The sequence below is a fragment of the Oryza sativa genome, chromosome 10, assembly GCF_034140825.1.
Source record: "Oryza sativa Japonica Group chromosome 10, ASM3414082v1".
Lineage (NCBI taxonomy): Eukaryota > Viridiplantae > Streptophyta > Magnoliopsida > Poales > Poaceae > Oryza > Oryza sativa.
The window spans coordinates 22,256,604-22,277,050 of record NC_089044.1 but is presented as its reverse complement, the minus strand read 5'-3'; the positions used below and the strand labels follow the sequence as shown (position 1 = coordinate 22,277,050).

At 39.7% G+C, this 20,447-nt stretch overlaps 1 protein-coding gene across 6 annotated transcripts; it reads right to left on the bottom strand.

Moving 5' to 3' along the window:
- Positions 1-304: 304 nt before the first annotated feature.
- Positions 305-19,233, bottom strand: LOC4349313 (mediator of RNA polymerase II transcription subunit 12). 6 transcript variants are annotated; one of them, XR_010737017.1, is made up of 17 exons: positions 17,998-18,136; positions 17,565-17,778; positions 14,850-14,909; positions 14,551-14,656; positions 14,273-14,344; positions 13,702-13,755; positions 13,346-13,453; positions 12,728-12,877; positions 12,272-12,616; positions 9,855-12,169; positions 5,927-8,470; positions 5,088-5,358; positions 4,591-4,974; positions 3,768-3,821; positions 1,656-1,754; positions 752-941; positions 305-675 (listed from the first exon to the last, which is right to left on the bottom strand). XR_010737017.1 is itself a non-coding variant. In XM_066304763.1 (15 exons), the coding sequence occupies exons 2-14, from the start codon at positions 17,705-17,707 to the stop codon at positions 3,801-3,803; spliced, it is 6,573 nt and encodes a 2,190-aa protein (XP_066160860.1). In that variant the 5' UTR covers positions 17,708-17,778; positions 17,998-18,136; the 3' UTR covers positions 3,486-3,697; positions 3,768-3,800. The 6 variants fall into 6 exon arrangements, 4 of the variants coding, with proteins under 4 accessions (XP_066160860.1, XP_066160861.1, XP_015614331.1 ...); XM_066304763.1 differs by lacking the exons at positions 305-675; positions 752-941; positions 1,656-1,754 and adding an exon at positions 3,486-3,697; XM_066304764.1 differs by lacking the exons at positions 305-675; positions 752-941; positions 1,656-1,754; ... (1 more) ...; positions 17,565-17,778; positions 17,998-18,136 and adding exons at positions 15,295-15,372; positions 19,097-19,233 and having other exon boundaries at positions 4,161-4,974.
- Between the last annotated feature and the right edge of the window lie 1,214 nt (positions 19,234-20,447).

Sequence of the window (20,447 nt, the reverse complement as noted above, 5' to 3'; positions counted from 1 at the left end):
TCTGTGGTTGCTAAGAACCCAGGACTGACTCACTGAACATGTATGAAAATACCTGGACACATAAAAAAGTTTCAGTTTAAATCTAGAGAGCATCCAATTTAACTGAATACGAGCTAATCCGCACTTCAAATCTAGACGCAAACTACCATTGCATTTGCAGATTTGCTGCCTCCATGATCCTACTCAATTACATTTCATATACTTGCGTCCATCGATGGATTGTGTCTTTGTATTCAAAATGGAAAATCCACCGAGATGATAAGTTAATTGCATAGCACGAGACAGGTAAAAACAGGATAAGATCTGGTTAAACAAATATAGCTCCTCCCAAGAGCGAATTGCTGACATACAACGATGATTCTCTCAAACTTTTGCTCGGCTGTATGGCATACAACTCGAAGTTCAACCCAAATATAAACGTGGTTTATAAACATTACAACGGTGAAAAAGTGTGATAACTAACACAAATACTAACTTAGTTCAACTTGAAAATAATAAACATAATAGATAATGCATACTACTCATAATAATCACTCGAAGCAACATGGCCACTCTCATACAGTGTTCCATCTTCTGGATGCTTAAGCTCATCTCCACAGAAATAGCAGTGTTGTTTGTCAATGGGAAGACCTGGAACACCTCTTGGATAATGAACTCTGGCGCCATAGTAACCACCTGTAAAAGCAACTTGTATATGTTAGTAACATTTTAAATAGAATATCAAAGTTTTGAGTTCTATTTTTGGACTAACCAATTTTTTCTTTCCCTTCAAGAGAGACCATGCAAGTGGGTATATATCCATTGTTTTCCCAGCGTACTTCCGCGAAAAATAACTCCTCCGAGTTCTTGCAATCGCCCTTTGCAATAAAATTTACATGACCATGAAAACCTTCGTCCAGATTTCCACAGCTAGTGATCGTCCTGACTAACTCATATTTGATCTATGTTTCAACAAAAAAAAACAGATACCAGTAATTAGGCCACAAAGATATAGTGTGCATAATATTGCATTAAGAAAATGAAAATATACCAAGGGCCAATTTCAAACAAATTATTCACCAGACTATTGCCACGAATTATCTACTTGATTATAAGGATAAAATCAAATATTTTAAGAAATAAACTTAACAAACGCACACAAGCTTCCGGTGTACACACACCAACTAATAAATGTTATAAAAAATTCCAGAAAAAAATGTATACAAGTACTTCCAATAGTAGTACACATGTATGAAGTCTAAGCATCAAATTATTTTTAGCCGTAACAAAAAAAAAAGAACATATGACAGCTTGTAAGAGTATAAATCTGCCAGATTTTTTTCTTCTTTTCTCTCTCCATATGATGAATTTAAAGATGAGACTTTACGCATAGGTGTAATACTATTAAATAAATGTACATGTACAAAATTTGCTAGAATTTTTTGTGGAATTTTTTAGTTGGTGTACACGATCCATGCAGACAAAGTTGTTTTCTCACCGGCGGTACAAGGAAAAGGACTGCGAGCGCGAAAAGACGGAAAAATAAAAAACTGAAACTTGTTGCTCCTATAGAGGAGAGAGGTGGTGGAGGAACCTCCCAATCTCCCAACAGGTCCTCAAATATGCTAAGCTATTCTCGATAGGGGGGCTAGCTAATTTGAGGATATGATAAGTACCTCGAGCTCGGACTTGAAGATAGATTTACAGAATGAGCTGTTGGCAACTCCACCTCGACCTCCATAAGCTGTGGTTTGTCATCATCAGGAAGTGGAGGACTTTTAACGAATAAAAGAAGAGAAAATCAATATATATATAATATAAAAGGGAAAAAAAAGGAATCAGCATCACTTTTAATGAACGAACAAAAGGAGAATAATAAGATCAAAATCAATGAATAGAGCAAAGGGTAAAGAGGCACAACTTGAGATCCAATCCGTGTTGGGTCTCCGAGGGGATCAGCATGTTGATGTGAGCGGAGGAGGGAAGTAGAGGCGGTGGTACGGACGCGCTGCGGCAGATTTGATTGATTATAAGACCAAATCCCTCCAAATTAACAACGAACTTGTGGTGCTTATAAGGGTGGAGAGGGATGGATGAGCTAGTACAACTTACGCAAGAGGTTCGTATCCACCTCTTCTGAAAAAAAAAAAAACAAGAAGGCCTTCTTTGGTTATTTTTCTTCGGAGTAAGTTCACTTTTTGACTCTGAATCGGATTCGTATAATTTGACTTGTTTTGGAGAGCGGTTTGGCCTTCCCGACCTGGGGACTTGGGGAGAGTGCTTCCTCGATGCCTTCCGGACCTCAGCGAGGAGGGCTGCGGTGGCGGAGGCGGATCTCGGGGCAGTGGAAAAGGGGGGAGCTCAGCGGCGACGTGCGACGGGCGGCCGGTGGCTTGGGCGGCGTCCCCTCCATCGCCGGCGGCGGACGACCTCCTCGGCCCGCCACCGCCGCCGCTCCGTCCCTCGCTCGCCGCCCAACGCCGCCGCCGCTCCAGCCCTCTTCAGCCCGCCGCCGCCGATGGCCGATTGGCTGAAGAAGAACAGAAAGGAGAGACAGAGGGAGGAAGAAGGAAAGAAAGAGGGTGATATGTCAGTGGGTCCCACATTTTGGTGTGAATGACAGTGTGTCCCACACGTATTTTTTTAATTTTAATACACTACGTTAACTTCACGTTAAACAAATCAACACGTCACATAGACATCACGTTAGCGAAACTATCCTTTTAAATCACCGAAAGAATCAAATTACACCGGCTTTAATAGTTGTGGTTCTAATAAATTCGGTACTAGTGTTTAGGGACACGAATCAGATCGGTCAATAATTTAGGGAGTCAGAGTGGACTTATTCCTTTTTCTTCTAACAATTCCATTCCAAAAAAAGCAGTACGTACACAATTGGGCTTCTTTCTTGGGCCTCCAGGCGCTTCCGCAGCCCCAGCCTATAGCACTTGGATTTGTGGATTCATAGTTTCGGGAGTGGAAATAAGTCTATTTTGCTTCCATCGACCGTAAAACCGGATATAACCCGTCTCTTTTAACTCCCAAAACCGTCTCTTCTTGGCTTCCCAAGAAGAGCTTTAGATGGTTCTGTTAGTGTAGCTTCCAAGAGATAAAATTAAGGGATAAAGTAACAGTAGGTAGAGTACAGTAGGTAGAGTGATTTTGCTGACCTAGAGAGGGAACTAAGCTTTAGCTTGCAACAATTATGTCTTGTATGACCAGCAGTGCTTGTATATGGAGTACTCCCTCCGTTTCAAAATGTTTGACACCGTTGACTTTTTAGCACATATTTGACTGTTCGTCTTATTAAAAAAAATTTGTGAAATATGTAAAACTATATGTGTACATGGAAGTATATTTAACGATGAATCAAATGATATAAAAATAATAAATAATTACTTCAATTTTTTGAATAAGACAAATGGTCAAACACGTATTAAAAAGTCAACGGCGTCAAACATTTTAAAACGGAGGGAGTATGAAGTAATCTGCTCTGTATCAAAGCATGGTAGTACTACCCAGGTTTAAGAGAGTGAATTCTGTGGTTGCTAAGAACCTAGGACTGACTGACTGAACATGAATGAAAATACCTGGATACATAAAAAAAAGTTTCAGTTTAAATATAGAGAGCATCCAATTTAACTGAATATGGGCGAAACTAAAAATTAATCACCAGTCGTGGGGATAACAACGCAAAAGTTGATGGATCAAATGCCTTCTGCATACAAATTTAGTTGACCACAATGTAAATAATGCTACTAGTTGATTAGCTACAATGTAACAGATACCTGATTTCTAGCACTTTTTATGCTCTTTAATCTTTAGTAAGCCATCAGCCATCCCTGCACAAGCCAAAAACAAAAGGAAACAAAAATCTTCAGTGATAGCAGTTACAATAAACATGGTAACTCACATACATCACAAGCGTGGATTTAAATAAAACGCTAGAAATATCTTCTCATCACTGACATAACATGACTTGCAATATACACACATAACAAAATATCTGAAAAACTTAAAAAAGTAGTCATCGATAGAAAATTGCAGATAAATTTATTGATCAGAGCAGCCGAAGGGGCACTTTTACCCAAGTTCTCCCGGTTTTGTCCTAAACATATAATAGCAAAAATGTACTCCTTGTTGTACTTCAACCAACAATTAAAAAGAGTAAGATCCATGAATACATGGCAAAAGGAGGCCACCCTGATTCATATTACCAATGGATTATGGGAGACCCAAATCTTACTAGTATACAAACACCCCCAAGGAGAACTCCGACTAACTATATAATTATCTATGTCATAAAGCTAAATTTGAGCTACCTTGCAATGCAGCCTACTAAGCGCAACCCTTAAGAACAAAGGAGATAGTTTCAATAAATTACATCTAGGAACTATCCACTCCAGGGTTAAACTGAGTCCATCTTGATTGGAAAATGCTATAGCACTCTTCCACACCATGTTTTTAAAGTACAGAAGAATGCTCGATGCATTGCACATATGTATTTACAACCTACGGGTTTGCAACAAAATTATGAGGGGGAGGTGATAATTGCGCCGGTTAGCTGTCTTCATCCAGAGAGCCAATGTAAGTCAGGTCAGTCCTCCTCACCCTTACAGAATCCTTGAGAAAGCTGCAAGCTTTCAGATTGGCATGGTCACCGGTAACACCATTTGCAGAATTGCTGCCACTGTTGGTATTTGGACAGCTTGTACCGTCTTCCAGCAAAGTCCAAGGATCTATTTCCATGTTAGGATCCTGTGAAGGCAACGCTGCCTTGCATCTTCTTGAGAGATTGGTAGGAATCCAATTGAGGGGAAATTGTTGGTGAGGCCCTGCAGCAGATGTACTGCACTGGAATGGTGATAGTGCAGCAGAGGACAGTAGAGGAGGACCACATGTTATGGAGGAGAGGCGGGAAGTAGGTAGAATCGGCATAGCCACTTGAATCCGCCGCCTGATTGTTGCTGGCAACTCCATGCGATCTAATGCACACTGCAATAGAGCAGATAATGCAAAGAAGCCATCAGACCAAGTAAAGAGAAGTCACAGGCTTGAATAATTGCAGAAAGCAAAAGAGAGCAATAATATGCAAAAACTAAACAGACCTGCAAGCTCTTAGTGACCTCTTTATCAATTGCAGAAAGATCACGCAAAAATTTAACAGCTGGCTTGGAGCTTGGCTTAGTCTTCAGCCAACTTGGTTGGCTATTGCCAAGCAAAGCTTGCAGGACACATAAAAGCCTATCGAATAGGCTTTCACTTGGACAATCAAGCAGGACATCATCCATGTAAGGTTCAAGTGAATCTGCATCTTCATAGACCACACGTGTTCCAACCAAGCTTAATAAGGAGGAAGCTAGCGTTTGCCTCATGTTACTACAAAATATCCAAAGCCAAAAAGTTAGAATATAGCATAAATATTTCAAGGACGTAAAGTGCAACTCTGTGAACTTAAGATGTCACACAACTAACAATTAAAGCAAAAGTATCGCAAGGAAAGATTAAGATAACTTATTTAAGCATGCTTAAACTCATATTTATCACATTTCTCCAGCTATTCATGGCAATCTAGAGGAGCCAGAACCCACTCAGCTAACTAATCCAGTCAAGCTCGTAATGCAAGTGATTCAATTCTCTATCTAAAGTCGATGACATGATTGTCATAACCACTGAAGGCTTGATTTGCAACAACCCACTACCCAAGTACTAACCATCCTGCTTAAATATTTATTAAGTTCTGTTAGTTGAATTCCAGATGCCACTCGCTGATATCTACTGATAATTGAAAAGTAGCCCTCTATTTTCATAAAGGTGTTCAGATTGAAGTCCCAGCAAACAGAAAAAAAAAAAACTAAATCGCTGACTGTTCGTCCCAGACCGGTTTTCTAATTTTTAGGACAAATCATGTAATGCTAGAATGTGCCACAAAATCATTAAATATTACCTGTCTGCAATAATTACTGGAAGTAGCCTAATGATGAATTGCAGGCGCAACCATATTGATGATCGTAAAGCTGATGCGGAAGGAGTAGTTGAATCATTAGGTACAGGGCTATGCTTCCTGATATTCGGACTACCACTGAAGATTCCTTTGCGGCCATTGGGTTTACTCAAACCTTCATTTCCTGAAGGATTTGAACTATTCAGTTTATTAATACCGTTCCACACTGCTGCTTTAATATGCTCACTGATCACACCCATATGTTTGATCAAATCACCAGCAAATACAAAGCGAAACTCGCTAGAACTTCTGTCTATGCATGGCAAAACTAACTCAGCAAGGGCTTCCTGAGTAAAATATTTTTGGGTAGATCCATGCCCTTCTGGGCTTGTACCCACATTTAGCGACTTCCTATTACTGGATTTTCTAGAATCAATCAAGCCATCAACTTCTCTTTCCTCAATTGAAGTAACTTCTAACTTCCTTTTGGAGCTTTTATTAGCATTAGCATATCCGACTAATTTTGACCATCCCCATGGCTTCCAAAACTGTGTCTTCATTGGAAATCCTTTGCGCTGAGTCAAGTTAACAAGCTGTTGTCTTACAGAGTTGTTTCCCAAAAGAACATCTTGCCCTTGTAAGAACCATTTGATACCCATCACGAATGACTCTTGTAGCTTTCCAAGAAGGTGAATAAGTTCTGAGTATAGAGGAGCAGCATCAGGTCTGACAAGTAGCCTAGACAAAATAACTTCAGTAAGCCCCTTTTCCCTTTCAGAGAGGGTAAAATTCTCAGCATTAGGGGATAGGGATCGAAGTGCTTTTACATATGGCACATTCTTTGGTTTCTCAATAAGAGATTGCTCATCCAAAAGCAGCCTCAACTCAACCCATTGCCAATGGAACTTTGCAGGCTGTAGGACATTCAGAATTTCTATAAGCCTCTCTGGAAACTTTACATCATTCTTGGTACTAGCTTCTGCACAACCAGGCTCTAAAGCATATGTACCATCGTCTCTCATTGTTACTGGTATTTCACAATCAAGAAGAGCATTCAGGAAAACCCGGGCACGAAGAGGTGAAAGAGCTTTCAAACATTCATCAGGGCTTCGAAGTTCAACGATTGCAGCAAACTCTGAATCACCAACATCCGCAGCCAGAAGATCATAGAAAAGATGCATGTTACGGAAGCAGACATCTCGAAAAGGCTGATGTCTTGTGATATCACTAATTGCACCCAGTAGAGACTGATAAAGCTGAATGTCTTCATGATTCGATGTACTGGTGTCATATAAATATGGTCGCCAAAGGACCATAGCAAATATTGAATAAGCTGGAGGAAGAACTATACCCAATGGAAGCGTCCGTTGCAACCTTGAAAAGGCAAGGACATAAGAATCACCTAGAATCTCTGCGATCACTCCATTATAAACTGTCTTACAGTTCCCTATTAGAATCTTAAACCAATGTACCAAAACTTCAGTGGAACTGTCAATTTTGAAATTTCCAATGGAGTGGGTCACACCATTTGTGCTAGCTTTGGAAATTCTTAAGAACTGCAGAATGTCCAAACCTTCTTTTAATCTTAGGACCACCATCATCCGCTCTAGACTGACAACCCCATAAATAATAGCTCCAACAACTAGTGCAGAAACAGCAGCAGAAACTTTTACAGCCTTAACATTAAAACATTTTGACGGATTACTTGGAACTTCATTTGCATGATTTCCACTTTCATCATGGGTCTCAGAAGACTGTTGACTGCGGTGAGCCTTAGGAGGAGCAAAAGATGCTGCAACAGCTGAAGAAGCTTCAACAGCAAGAGATATTTCAAATATTCTACTAAATCGATCACCTAAAGTTTCTCTTAGCAAGGCCAGAGAGTTTATGTGGATATCCAAAATGTGTTGAATCAAGTTTAATGAATTAATTGAGGTAACACCTGGATTGTTACCACCTGAAATATCCAAGTGTTTAGCTATTGCATGCCCAGCATTGTCAACAATTGCAGAAACAGCAGAAGCAACTAAAGAATGATCTCCATCTGGATTTGCTCCTCCATTTTGTCTGATACAGTCTGCCAATCCCAAAACAATGTCATGAGCAGTTTGATAGCTATCTTCCGTTTCAGAAAAAGATGGGTTCTTTGGTGCTGTAGCATTATTTTCCCTTAGGTTGCGTAAAAACTCGTCAGTTTGCCGTTGCACTATCTCCTTCATACTTGGAAGTACTCCTGCTTTCCCATTCAATTTTTTATGGACATGCCCATCAAGTTCTTCACCTGATGAAATTCCAGAAATAATTGAATCACCAGTGATTGACTTTCCACTATCCAGTTCAGCAAGCAGCCTTTTATCAGATGTGGACCTAAAATTTCTTTCCCACCTAGCAACACTAGTCACATCTCTGTATTTCCTTAAGAAATATCGAGCATAAGCAAAAGCTACTGAAGTAGACTGCCTTTCACCTGACTTATGAACAGTTCTATTCATTGAAACACTCAAAACCTCGGGCAAAAGATCCATTGCAATAAGGATGTTCTCATACCTGCAATATCCAAAAGACAAAGAAAACAATAATGTGAACAGCAAGATTGATTTTTTAGAAACAATAAAATCATTAGTACAGTTATAACAAAATTTGAACATGCATGTCTGGTTCCAACTACAGTTGATCCATTGGATACTTTGTACTACAAGATCTCACATACTCTTCAGCAAACACTAAGTTTACATCTGCAGCTGTTGCCACTGCAGTGTATTTGCCCATTTTTCACTTCACACAAAGAAAAATATGCATGGCATTGTAGTTTACACAGGTCATTGATAGGACTCACTAGGTCATGATGAAGTGATGAACTACAAGTAGATGCACCAAGAGTGTTTTCCAACAAAGCATTCAATGACGCAAAACAGTCCAAACATGATTGCTTGAAAATCAGATGCATTGCCCTCTTCAAACAATCACCATTAAACCATATAAATGCTACGTGTATATAATGAAAAAGAAACGCCTTAAAATATTGCACAACACAAATACAGATGTATTATAGTGTGTTTCTGTACAGCCAATGACATACGATGACTTGAGACACAACTTGAAAGCACCACAAAGTATATTGGTGAATCTGCCATCCCCTCGAGTTGATGGGATCTTCTAAGGGTGTGTTCTATACTACATGTTCCCAACTTCTACTCCCTCGTTTTCCACGTGCACGCTTTCCAAACTACTAAATAGGAAAGTTGCTTTAAAAATCATATTAATCCATTGTTAAAAAATTTTATAGCTAATACTTAATTAATTATGTGCTAATGAGCCGCCCCATTTTGCGTGCGCGGGGGAGAAGTTCCCAACCTTCTCTCCCTTCTCTTCCAGACACACCCTAAGGATGAATAAATATTTCTTTTGTGCATGTGGCTTGCCTTTTTTGGTTGGATGTTCGCTTGCTAATTCTATATATTTTTTCCGAGAAAGATACAATTTCCAAGTTAAAAAATTTGATATATTATTTGAAATTCATTGCAGTGCATGGGTATTTTGCTAGTTTGGAAAGCGTGCACGTGGCATTTCAGTGTCTAAGAAGGGCCAAACAGAGAACACAACCGAACTATATTAGTCATAAATAGTAGTGGCAGAACAGAGAAACCAATAGAACCATAGAAGCCATAAAAAAATAGAATCTGCCCAGAATATTTTGTGCAAAGATGGATGCAAAAGTACAAAACCAACAAACAGACAGAGACAACACAAGTAACAGTTTAATTGGTGTTTTCACGCGTTTCTTTTTTTTTTTTGCACTCTTTTACCATTTGCAAATTCATGCAAAGACAAATTTGGAAAGAAATTTCTTAGTTACATTATAAGTGAATTTAAAGGACGAAAGTCAACAGTACTTCAGAAGAAAACAATAGAGAAAAAAAAAGCAGCTTACCTGAGCAAGGATGAGAACAGAAAAGCTTCGGCTACTTGGAAAACTTGGTTTTCTTTATGTTTTGGGTGCATAACACCTCTTCCAACTTGACCAGATGTGGTCCTTCCAATATAAATCTTTGATAGAAGCCATATAAGCAACCTTACAGAGGAGAGTAAATCACAACATGTATCCATTATGTACAGCACTGACAGAAGTTCATCTTCTCCAAACCTCCATCCAGATGCAATTTTACCACTATGCTGCACAGTGGAGGCACTTATGGAGTTATTAGCCTTAGAATGTTTCACTTCATCTCCTTCAATTAGTTGTTTTATGGACTTCAGCAGCCAGATTGAAATGGATCTTCTTTCAAGCAATCTAAGTCTCTTAAGTGATTTGCCAACTTCAGCCAGAGTCAACATACTCATATGATCAGCGTCTTTAAGAATGTCAGAGTTAGTGCCAGGTTTATGGTGGGGACAACTCAGATTGTTATCACACACGTGACTAGTAGATGCCCCCTGGCTACCATCGATTCTAGCAGCTGCAAGTTGTGCTATATTTTGTGTCTTTTGCACTACTGTTGCCTTACCTCCACTTGTTTGTTCAATTGACTGATGTATTGTTTCAACAGTAAACAATTCCTGCTTCTGCTCTTTCCTTACCCACCAAAAATCTTCCTCATCTGATTGAACCAATGGGGACCCTTGGAAAGGAAACACGTTCTTATCCAACTTCTGTCTCTTGGTCCTACTACTATCCTTACAGCCAGTTTTTGCATGCCCAACATCTTCTTCTGAGTCTACCAAATCTGTTTGTCCTTTCTTGGTTTTTTTTGTTTCTTCTCTTCCTGATTCAGCCAAGAGTGTAGAGTATCCCAAATTCAACAGACCTGATATCATAAGTTTTACCTCTTCTACTTGAACTGCCACTCTGCCATGATTATCATCTGTTGAATCCATTAGAAGATCAGGCTGTTTCTGAAGGCAGGAACTCAAAGGGACCCTGCCTTCAACATTTGCATCAGTAGCCAGACCACTTGAAAGCTCAGAAAGCACAAGTCGACGCTCACTAGAATATGTTGACACAATTTCATAAAGGACTTGATCTTCAGCAATCTTAGCTTCCTCAAGGATATTAAATAAGCAAAACCCTGGCAGGTGCTTCAGAATTTTGTAATGCCTCGTTTTCTTTTCCAGATCAAACAAGCTATCATTCCAAATGGTGATTCCACTAACAATTAGTTGTCTCACATATGTCTGAGGATAAAATATACCACTGCGAATAAGTTCAGTCATGAAAACATCCACACTTTTAAATCCCGAAGCATCACTAATCTCATGTTGATCCAACCAGCATACAATAATGTCATGCAGTGGACCTGGGCTGCTGAAGATATCCTTTTTGTTATTCTCATCAATGCTACCTGTACTGTCTCTAAATCCAGAAGCAGTCTCCATTGCTGTCACCTTGATAGAAGAATGATTCAGAGTAGCACTTTTAAGGTGATCCTTCATTGCAAGCTGACTGCTGCTCTTGGAAGAAGATAAATTATTTATCTCATTCATTTTATCCTTCAACAGGGAAACTGCCATATAGACCTGAGAGAAATCTTTGCTTCCTGAAAATTTTACATTTTGGCATTGTGATGTACGGCAATCACGGAAAGTACATGTTGCCCACTCACAAATGAAAAACACAGAGCAGACAAGGGATAACTCAACAGCTCCCATCCACATCAGAGAAGATCGCAAGCAAGGGCTGACTTCTTTAATCCATGTTTCTTCCATCAGGGTATCTGATAGATAATTGAATACTGATGTATATGCTGCTGTCAAGTTTCCAGTTACAAGTGCTTTGTCCAAAGCTTGCACTACGTTGGCTGCCCCACGAACTTGAAGATTAGGATTAGCAACTAAAGAAAGATCAGATGCACGTCTTTGAACTGAACAAATGGCATAACCACAAGAGAGGTGTCGAGATGCATTCTGTCTCCTAGAGCTAGCAATTTTACCACCACCTGCTATTTTCAGAAGAGCACCTTTACCGTATACATCAGGAGCCACAACTGATGGAAGTGGAAAGCAATCCAAAGAAACAAATGTATCGGGAACAGCAAGTATCAAGTACTGCAGTAACTCAACTAAAGCAGAGGTAATGGATGACCTTTTTGGGTTATTCTTAACACTTAAGCTGCCAGGAGAAGCATCACTGAGACGTTGAATCAGTATTTCCACCAGCATGTGGATATATGTCTGTGAGAGGGTTATGGTATCAACCAAAGAAAGTACAATAGGCAAGAGTAATTCTAAAACCTCAGTTGAGTCTCTCTCCTGAAAGGAAGTGGGTTAGAAAAAAAATTGGTATTAGAAGATCAACATAGCACTTGAGAAACATCACTAAGCATGAACCTACTTTATCAATGCACTCTGTACCTGGAGCTGATTAAATACCCATTCGATAAGTAACGACGGAACAAGTAATTGTTCCATGAGATGACATTGAACAATACGAATCATATACGACCATTTAAAGTGTAGCGAAGGCTCCTCAACATCTGCACTAGCAGGTGATGCCCCGGTTTTTAACTTAATTGGGCTGTCTCCAGCAACAAGGCATGGCAATGACTGTTCTTGAGAAGATGGAAGTCCAAAAAAGCCATTTTTAGAACACAATTCGTCCAAAAGCAGCTGCAAGTATTCAATAACATCCTTTGTCCAGTGCTGAGATCGCAAACTATCAGGAGCAGCAGATGAAACATTATTGGATGATGTTTGAACCTGCAATTAAAGAGGCATCATCAAGCGAACATCATATAATTTTCTAATAAGCATGAAATAACAGAACTAAATTCTAGTGAGCAGTGGCAGTTTGGCACAGAAATAACGGACCTGATTAAGGTAAGTAACCTTCACAAGCCATGATGCTCTTAACAGTGGGACATTATATCGGATAAGATAATTAAAGAGTAACTTCCTCCGAAAACCACGAGGAACTTGCTCTGCTAATGACCATAGACGCCTGTTTGGTTGCACAAGGGCCTGCAAAGGAATGAATTACACAGCCATTTCAAGTCAGGTGGAAGATTAAGGTTGCAATGAGATCCCTCGCAGATCGGCAAGACAAAAAAAGAAAAGACTTTAGAGAAAATCGTTTTCTAATTATATTGCAGTTAGTCTTCAATTCTACCAAAAAAAAAGTTGGTACCAATGTCGCCCTAAATCTGTAGTTTCTTAAATGAAACATTAGGTGAGATGGACGGCACAGTGCTCCCGTTTATACATAGTGAGTCCAGTTTGAAATGCATCAGTTTGATACAGTATGAAATGTTTCAAGAACTCATAATATACAGAAAGATAGCTACTTAAGATGAAGGGTTATTTGGATGGCACACTCGCCGCACTTAATTGTAGCAAACTTGCCTCACTTTATTCAATAAAGTGCATAAATGAAATGAAATATTACATTACAGGAAAAGAAGATGAAAATGACAGGCTAATTTGATTGACCTCGATCCATTTTCTGCGTGTGTCTTCATTGCTATGCATTTGCTCTGGATACATCCCAGGTTTTGTCAGCAACGAGCCAGAAAGAGGGACCCCATAAACTTGGCCAGCCTGTTAGGAAAGAGTATTTGGAATATTTTAGACCAATATTAACTTTAAAAAGATCAAAGTTTTGCAGGAAAAATGTAAATAGATGCTAGCTATCTAGAATTAGGTGGTAAAAATCTAATTAATGCAGTTAAGTCCCCATTTGTCAAATTTTCAATACAAACATTTTGAAGTTGTGAAATGGTTTAACAAAAAATATCCTTATTTACAGCAGAGATCCTAATCATAGTAACTACAACAAATCAAAATACCTTCCTCTTCTGAGCACGAGATTCATTGATCGCTCTGAACCGCTTCTTTAGTGCCTTGATAAATAAAAAATAAAATTGTTAGTCAAAGTATAAGTTTTTTCACAAGACATATCAGTTAGAGAAGGAAAACACAATAATCGGGTAGGTCAAAGGGGGAAGAAAAATATTAGATTCAATCCATTCAACCATTCAGTTCAATCCATCAACCTTAGGGAAAAGAAGCAATTCTTCAGCATCTTCCATATGGATCTACGTATTCACATAATATTAATCCTAAGTTTCTGACAGACTATGCAGCCAGTAACAATCCAAAGGTGGCAATTATCCAAAATTAGCACCAAGTAGGCTGTAGAGTTTTGGCTGTTAACCCCCTGTGATGCATATCTCAGCTTATATATAAAAGATGTGATTCCCATAATTCTACCCATCTTAGTTCCTGATCTCCAGCAGCATTCAATCATGCCGCATACCAACCTACTTCTCACTTCACTCTGACAGGAAGAAATGTTCTAACAACATAAGATTGCATGAAAAATAAAGCTAGTTAGGTTGATGTTGGTTGCCTTTTTACCTCCTTGCATTTTGTAGCAATATCTGGTTTGCTCAAGTATGGAATCTGACTGAGTACAATCTCTCTGGCTTCCTGTAAAAACACCACCAGGAACAAATTTCAGTCAAAACAAAACAAAGAAATTGCGGTCCTAATGTACACAAAATTATGGACTCAAGATTTTAATGGCATGAGACTCGTGAAAATGAGACAAACAATATATGAAACAAGATTAACCCTAGATAAGCAGTGTCACAAAAAAGGGATAGGATTTGAAACTTTTGGTTTCTGGAGCACACCTCAATTCCTTCAACGGTATCCTTGTACCCAGATTGCACATATTCTTTGGTTAAGGTCTCTTCTGCACAACTCAATGTCTGGGGATAGAAGTCAGGTGCACCAAGCCTACAAAATCCATAGTACAAAGGAAACACTAACTTTTAGTTGTTTTCGAATACAAATATGCAACTTCTCCATGCAAATGAAAAAAAAGTAAGAATATTGAAGAATAGAAAAGCTAGATATGAGAAAATGGAAAACATTTATGTACATAGTCAATAAGACAATAGGAACAAATCAGTTGTTGAGTAAAACATGCCTGGCATTGAGTGATTCCTTGTCACACTTCAGCTTGTAAGGAGCTACCAGTGGTTGCCGCCTGAAAAATAGAATCATAAGCATATTAGGAGGTTCATATGCTCATCAGTCAGCACTAAGTTAATGTCTTAACAAACATAGGTAGAACCTTAGTCTGAACAAAATGTAGAAAAGTCCTTTGAAAAAAATTAAATGTGGAAGATCATACATTTGAAAGTGCTACTCCTACAACTAATACCCCCATTCTTCCTGAAAGAGAGAAAATAAAAAAGGAAAGAGCTAATGTTCTCCTATAATTTCTTGCTGAGATTTTAAAGCAAAATTGATGCAAACAGAACTATTCGACGGTGTTGGCGATAGCTGTTTCCTAGAATCAATATTCTAGCAATTTTCTCAAAAAAAATATTCCAGCAATAAAATATTATCCATGTGAGATGTCACAGTACAGCATTGGCCATGGTTACATTCTCAGCTGGTGCAATTGTAGTTTACCCGCCACTAACAAATAATCTTCCCATCTTCAGCTGGAAAATAAGAAGAATACAATCTTGTCATCCATGCCAATCTAAATGCATTTGAAGTCCCCATAAGAACAACCATCCTATAAACTACCCGTCAGTTACTTGGTTCAACCATATTGCTTAGCAAGGTGCAGGAGAGATGTGCCAGAGTGATGTAACAGGATCTTGTGTTTGTTATCTTTGATAATGGAACGTGGGGAGTTACCCTCATGGAAAAAGCATTATCTATTGATCAATAGGTATAAGCTGATAGTTACATTATGCAAACAGGTTTTTTGTCTGTTCCGTTTGCCGACCTCTCAAACTGCTAGTAAGAAGCCTCCATCAGCCAGAATAAGGTAAAAAGTACTCCCTCCATCCCATTTTGATCATTTCCTAAAGTTTTTGAAGTCTTCCTAAAATGATCATCATCTAACAAGTGTCTTTTTGTTTATTTGTGCAAAGAGTACATGTGCATCGTTGAATGTGTTACATGCAACCAACCAAGATTAATTTCTATTGGTGCAATGGCATGCAATATTTAAAACATGAGCAATCCACGGGACACGAAGCGATGAAACACTTTAATCGATGAGGATTAATTTGAGAATGATGAATATTTTGGTGTCTTTGGTCTTGGTGTCATTTACTTAGAGGATGATCAAAATGTGATGGAGGGAGTAACAACCATAAAAAAGAGCACTGTACAGTGAAGATTGTTTGACCTACTAAAGAACAAAATGTTTTCTCTTTCATTTACCATAACTAACAGTGATACGTTTTCAAATGATATCACACCATAAAAATTAAAAAGGCAATTTTTATGATATTCATCTAGTTTTTGAATTAAAAAAATGTCCATCTGATTCAAAGGACAAATCCCACTAGAGTAGACTGCGACTGATTTTGATTGAATTTTTGTTCAGAACACAACCATCTCTAGTGCCATAATTTTAAAAATGGACCTGATCAGCAGACAGTGACTCATCCAAGTTGGACACAAGATAATCGAAGCAAGTAAGCAACTCTGAACTGGTGAAAATACAATTCGATGAGCTAGTTTCATGATATATTGAAGCAGCGGCGGATTCAGGGCCCAGCCAGCATGGGCAGCTGCCCGGGCTCCCAGTCTTTGCCGCAATGGACTTCGGTGCTGTTCCTCTGCTAGCCAATGGCATTTGCTCCCGGGCAACAAACGGCACCAGGCGTCATGCTTCTATACGGTGCAGTTTGTAGTTAGTATGGTGTCCTGCACGACTATTTGAGCACCAAAGCAGGCTTTTAATTGTGCACTAGTTTAAGACAGGTAGAAAAAAATGGCAAACAAGCAGAACATGTTATTGGACTCCTGATGCTGATAGATTATTGTCAGAGGTCACTATCTCTCTTCTGCTTTGTTATATTTTTTTAAAACTATGGATAATTAATACCTAATTAACCATACCCTAATCACTCGTCTCGTTTTGCATGTGGACCATAATCTCATCATAGATGTCATCTCAAACACAGCCTAAGCATGCTCAGGCTCAAGAAAATTTCTGGATCCACCACTGTATTGAAGGAATCAATTGGACCGACTACTTCACAAATCACATCAAAGGGTTTACATGCAACATGGGTTTCGAAACTGGGACAATGAGCTTGAATTAACTACTTATTCATACCAGGAAAATTGTGACTGTTTCTACCAAATAACAATCAAGTATCATTTTTCCATCTTTTCATTAAACCAACAGTTGAGCTGTTAAACTGACCAAACACTGAACAGTCAATAAATTCACCAGGATGAACACTGGCAAGACTTTTGAAGCAACAACAATGGTCCAAAAGTTTGCTATTGTTTTTCTGAATTCCTTTTTATATTTTGAGATGTTCCTTTTAACTTCTGTAAGAACAAGGTTTTGTAACAGACTACATGGCAGTGGCCAAAGTATTACTGAATAATATACTTAAAAAAATATCAGTATGAAGTTCTTGTCTTCTTGATATGAGATGGCTTTCTTCAGGTTAGGTCATCACGAGTAACGACAAATCACAGTAACCATTGCCGTGGTCACCTACTGGTTGCTAACGTTGCCACATTATCGTCACATCATCGTTTCTTCTACCGTAACGAGTTAATAACTTCACAGCAATCACTATCAGCAAATATCACAGTCTACAAAGCCGAATGCATTGGAAACAAGACAACTTGAGAGGGGAAGAAAAACAGCAACCACCTCAAGTTCGCGGGGTAATTGGCACCATGGAACGAAGAAGGCTCCAGCCTGCCCTTCTCCCTCCCTCCTGCCACCACCCCCCTGCCTGGCACGCCGCCGCCAAACCCAGCATTGTGCCCAGCGCCCGTGTACCTTTGCATCTTCCCTCGCAATCACCACAACACTGGCCCAGCCATGGCGACAGAGCTAACGCAGGCCATGCCTGTCCCAACTGAACTCCCATTTTTATTAAAAGAAAATAAAAACAAATTGGTATTAGTAACTCCAAGCATCGAAGCAATCCGGGGGAAGAGAACTGCATGTGCTGTGTTTGGAATGGAGGGCGAAGAAATCAATCCATGTCGGATTGATCTCCATTCCATCCACGCCCGCCTCATGGAAGCGTTGCGGGCGAAGAGGAAGGAAGGAGGAGGAGGAGGAGGAGAATGACCTTGAATCCGATTCGAGCCGAGGCCCGCGCCGCGCCGCGCCGCCCCCTCCGAACCTGTTCGCCGGCGGCGCGCGCGACGAGGCCGCACAGGGTGGGGAGGAGGCGGCTAGGGCGGGCGGGCGGGCGGCGCGGGCGGGAAGGAGAGGGCGAGCCGGTTTTCTCGCCGTGACTCCGGGCCTACTCGCCGGCGGCGAAGGCGGCGGCGGCGGCGGAGACAGAGAAGGGCGGGGGCGTGTGCCTCCGGCACTGCCGATCGGAAAACGCACAAGGGAGATGGAGAGAGGTATTGGAGTGGAGAGAAACAAAAATCCAATCTCTTTGAAATTGTGATAATTGATTTTAAATTGGTTTCTTTTTGGGTTATTTATTTGACAAAAAATGGCCCCTTTACACGTCTTGGTTTTGTTTTCTTGTTTTCTTTATTTGTTTGTATTAGGTGCTTTGGGCTAAAAACAAATTAGTAAAGTATAATAGTTGGCGTAGAGATATTGAGAAAAATGAAGAGTCTATCACGCAACGAGAGAGAGGCCCGTTTGAATTCACATGGATCTCCGTAGCACGCACAACAAACTAGTTTCAATTCATGTGGGTCTCTATAGCACACACAACAATCTAGATAGATTGGAGCAACCGTGTTGTAAATAGATGTGAGAAAGTGAAATGCTTGTTATCAATAGATAAACTAATCCAAGTTTGTGGGGATCTTTATAGCGTACACACCAAACCAAGATTATAGATCTATAGGAACCAACTCAATAAGAAAGTAGTAGGAAGTAAGCGAAAAGTCAACCGTCAAAACAAGAAATCAATACTATTTTGGATAGATCTCAACACCATTGGAAACAAGCTTAAAGATTAGCGATTGCCAGGGTAAAAATAACATGGAGAAAAGGAAAAATCCATAAAAAAAGATAAACCAATCCAAGTTCATATGAATCTTAACAGCATCAATAACAAACTAGATGGATCAATGCAACAAACTTGAGAAATTAGATTAAAAGCAAAAGCCTGTCTCCTCTAAGAGAAACCAATATGAGTTCGGATAGATCTCCAATCTATTTCGGTTCAATTACGGAGTAGAGGGCTTGAAAAACTATACCTTTTAGTCAGACATCTTGGTGGAAGAGGCTTTGACGATGTACCAGAGGAGAGAAAGAGGAACTGATGCGAGAAATTTGAGATGAATAGCGAATAGAAGATGGAGTGACAGTGAGAGAGAGAGAGAGGAAGATAGATACCTCAAGGGACCAAGGAGGGGTGTATTTATTGTTGTTGCTAGTGCTAAGCATGTATTGTCGCCTGCTATCATATATGTTGCTCTGACGTCATATGCATCGTTCACGTTTGCCATATCCTCTACCGGTGACTCATATTGACACCCTCTCATCATGCTAAGCCAAGCTTCTCCGTCATCAAGCGCACCGTTCATGTTAAAACATTTCTAAGGTTGATGACTCACCTTGACAATCGTCCCATTAGATATGATAAGTATGTCATGATGGCAACTTTCACGTGGCGCATATGAGAGTGGAATTGCATCCCTCATTACACATTTGTAATGTGCTCTCTCTATATATAAAAAGAGCTCAACATCGTCAATTTTTTTATTTAAAGTGCAACATGCTAACTCCCTTTTCTTTCGACTTTGGTAATCTAATATATCCTTATATCTTTCATCTTTGCTAACTCCTTGTGAATTTGTTGAATAGATTACATAATGATCAAAATAATTTGAAGTGCCCATACTTTTAATCTCTTAGGACATTTTTTTTTGCTAGGGACATTTCAAATCTCTCAGACTCTTACTCCATCCTTCCTAAAATATAACAACTTTTAGCCCTCTGGGTTTGTCCCAAAATATAACAACTTATCCACCAACATTCTATTCCCAACCAATCACAACCTTCCACCATTCACTTTTCCCACATACCTCCATTACTCATTCAATCACAACCCTCCACCATTTAATTCTACCTAATTTCTTAATAACCGTGTCTAACTATAAAACTTCATATATTCTGGAATGGAGGGAGTACCTTGTTAACTGCAGTTTTTTTTTTAAGAAAAGAAGAAGAAGAAGAAAAGCCTGTTGCTGTTTTGCACAAGCACAACTGCGAACGCGAGAGGTCCAGTGACTAGTGGTTTAGGCCCATCTTGCAGCAGACTGAAAATAAAATAGGCCCAGTAGCCCATCCTCACAAGCCCATAAATATCCGGCAGGGCTAGTGGTTTAGGCCCATCTTGCCGCAGAATCCGCCAGCTTTATTAATTATTAACCTCTTCTCCGCCATTTTTTCGCTCCACCATTTTCGTTCTCGCGCTCTCGACGAACCAACCATGGCGGACAAAGTGAGAGGATCGTGTTCGTCTCGTCGCCCACCGAGGAGAGGAGTCCGCTCCAGCCTCCAGCTGCAGACCAGCCGACTAGGTGAGTGGATCGATCCCCAAAA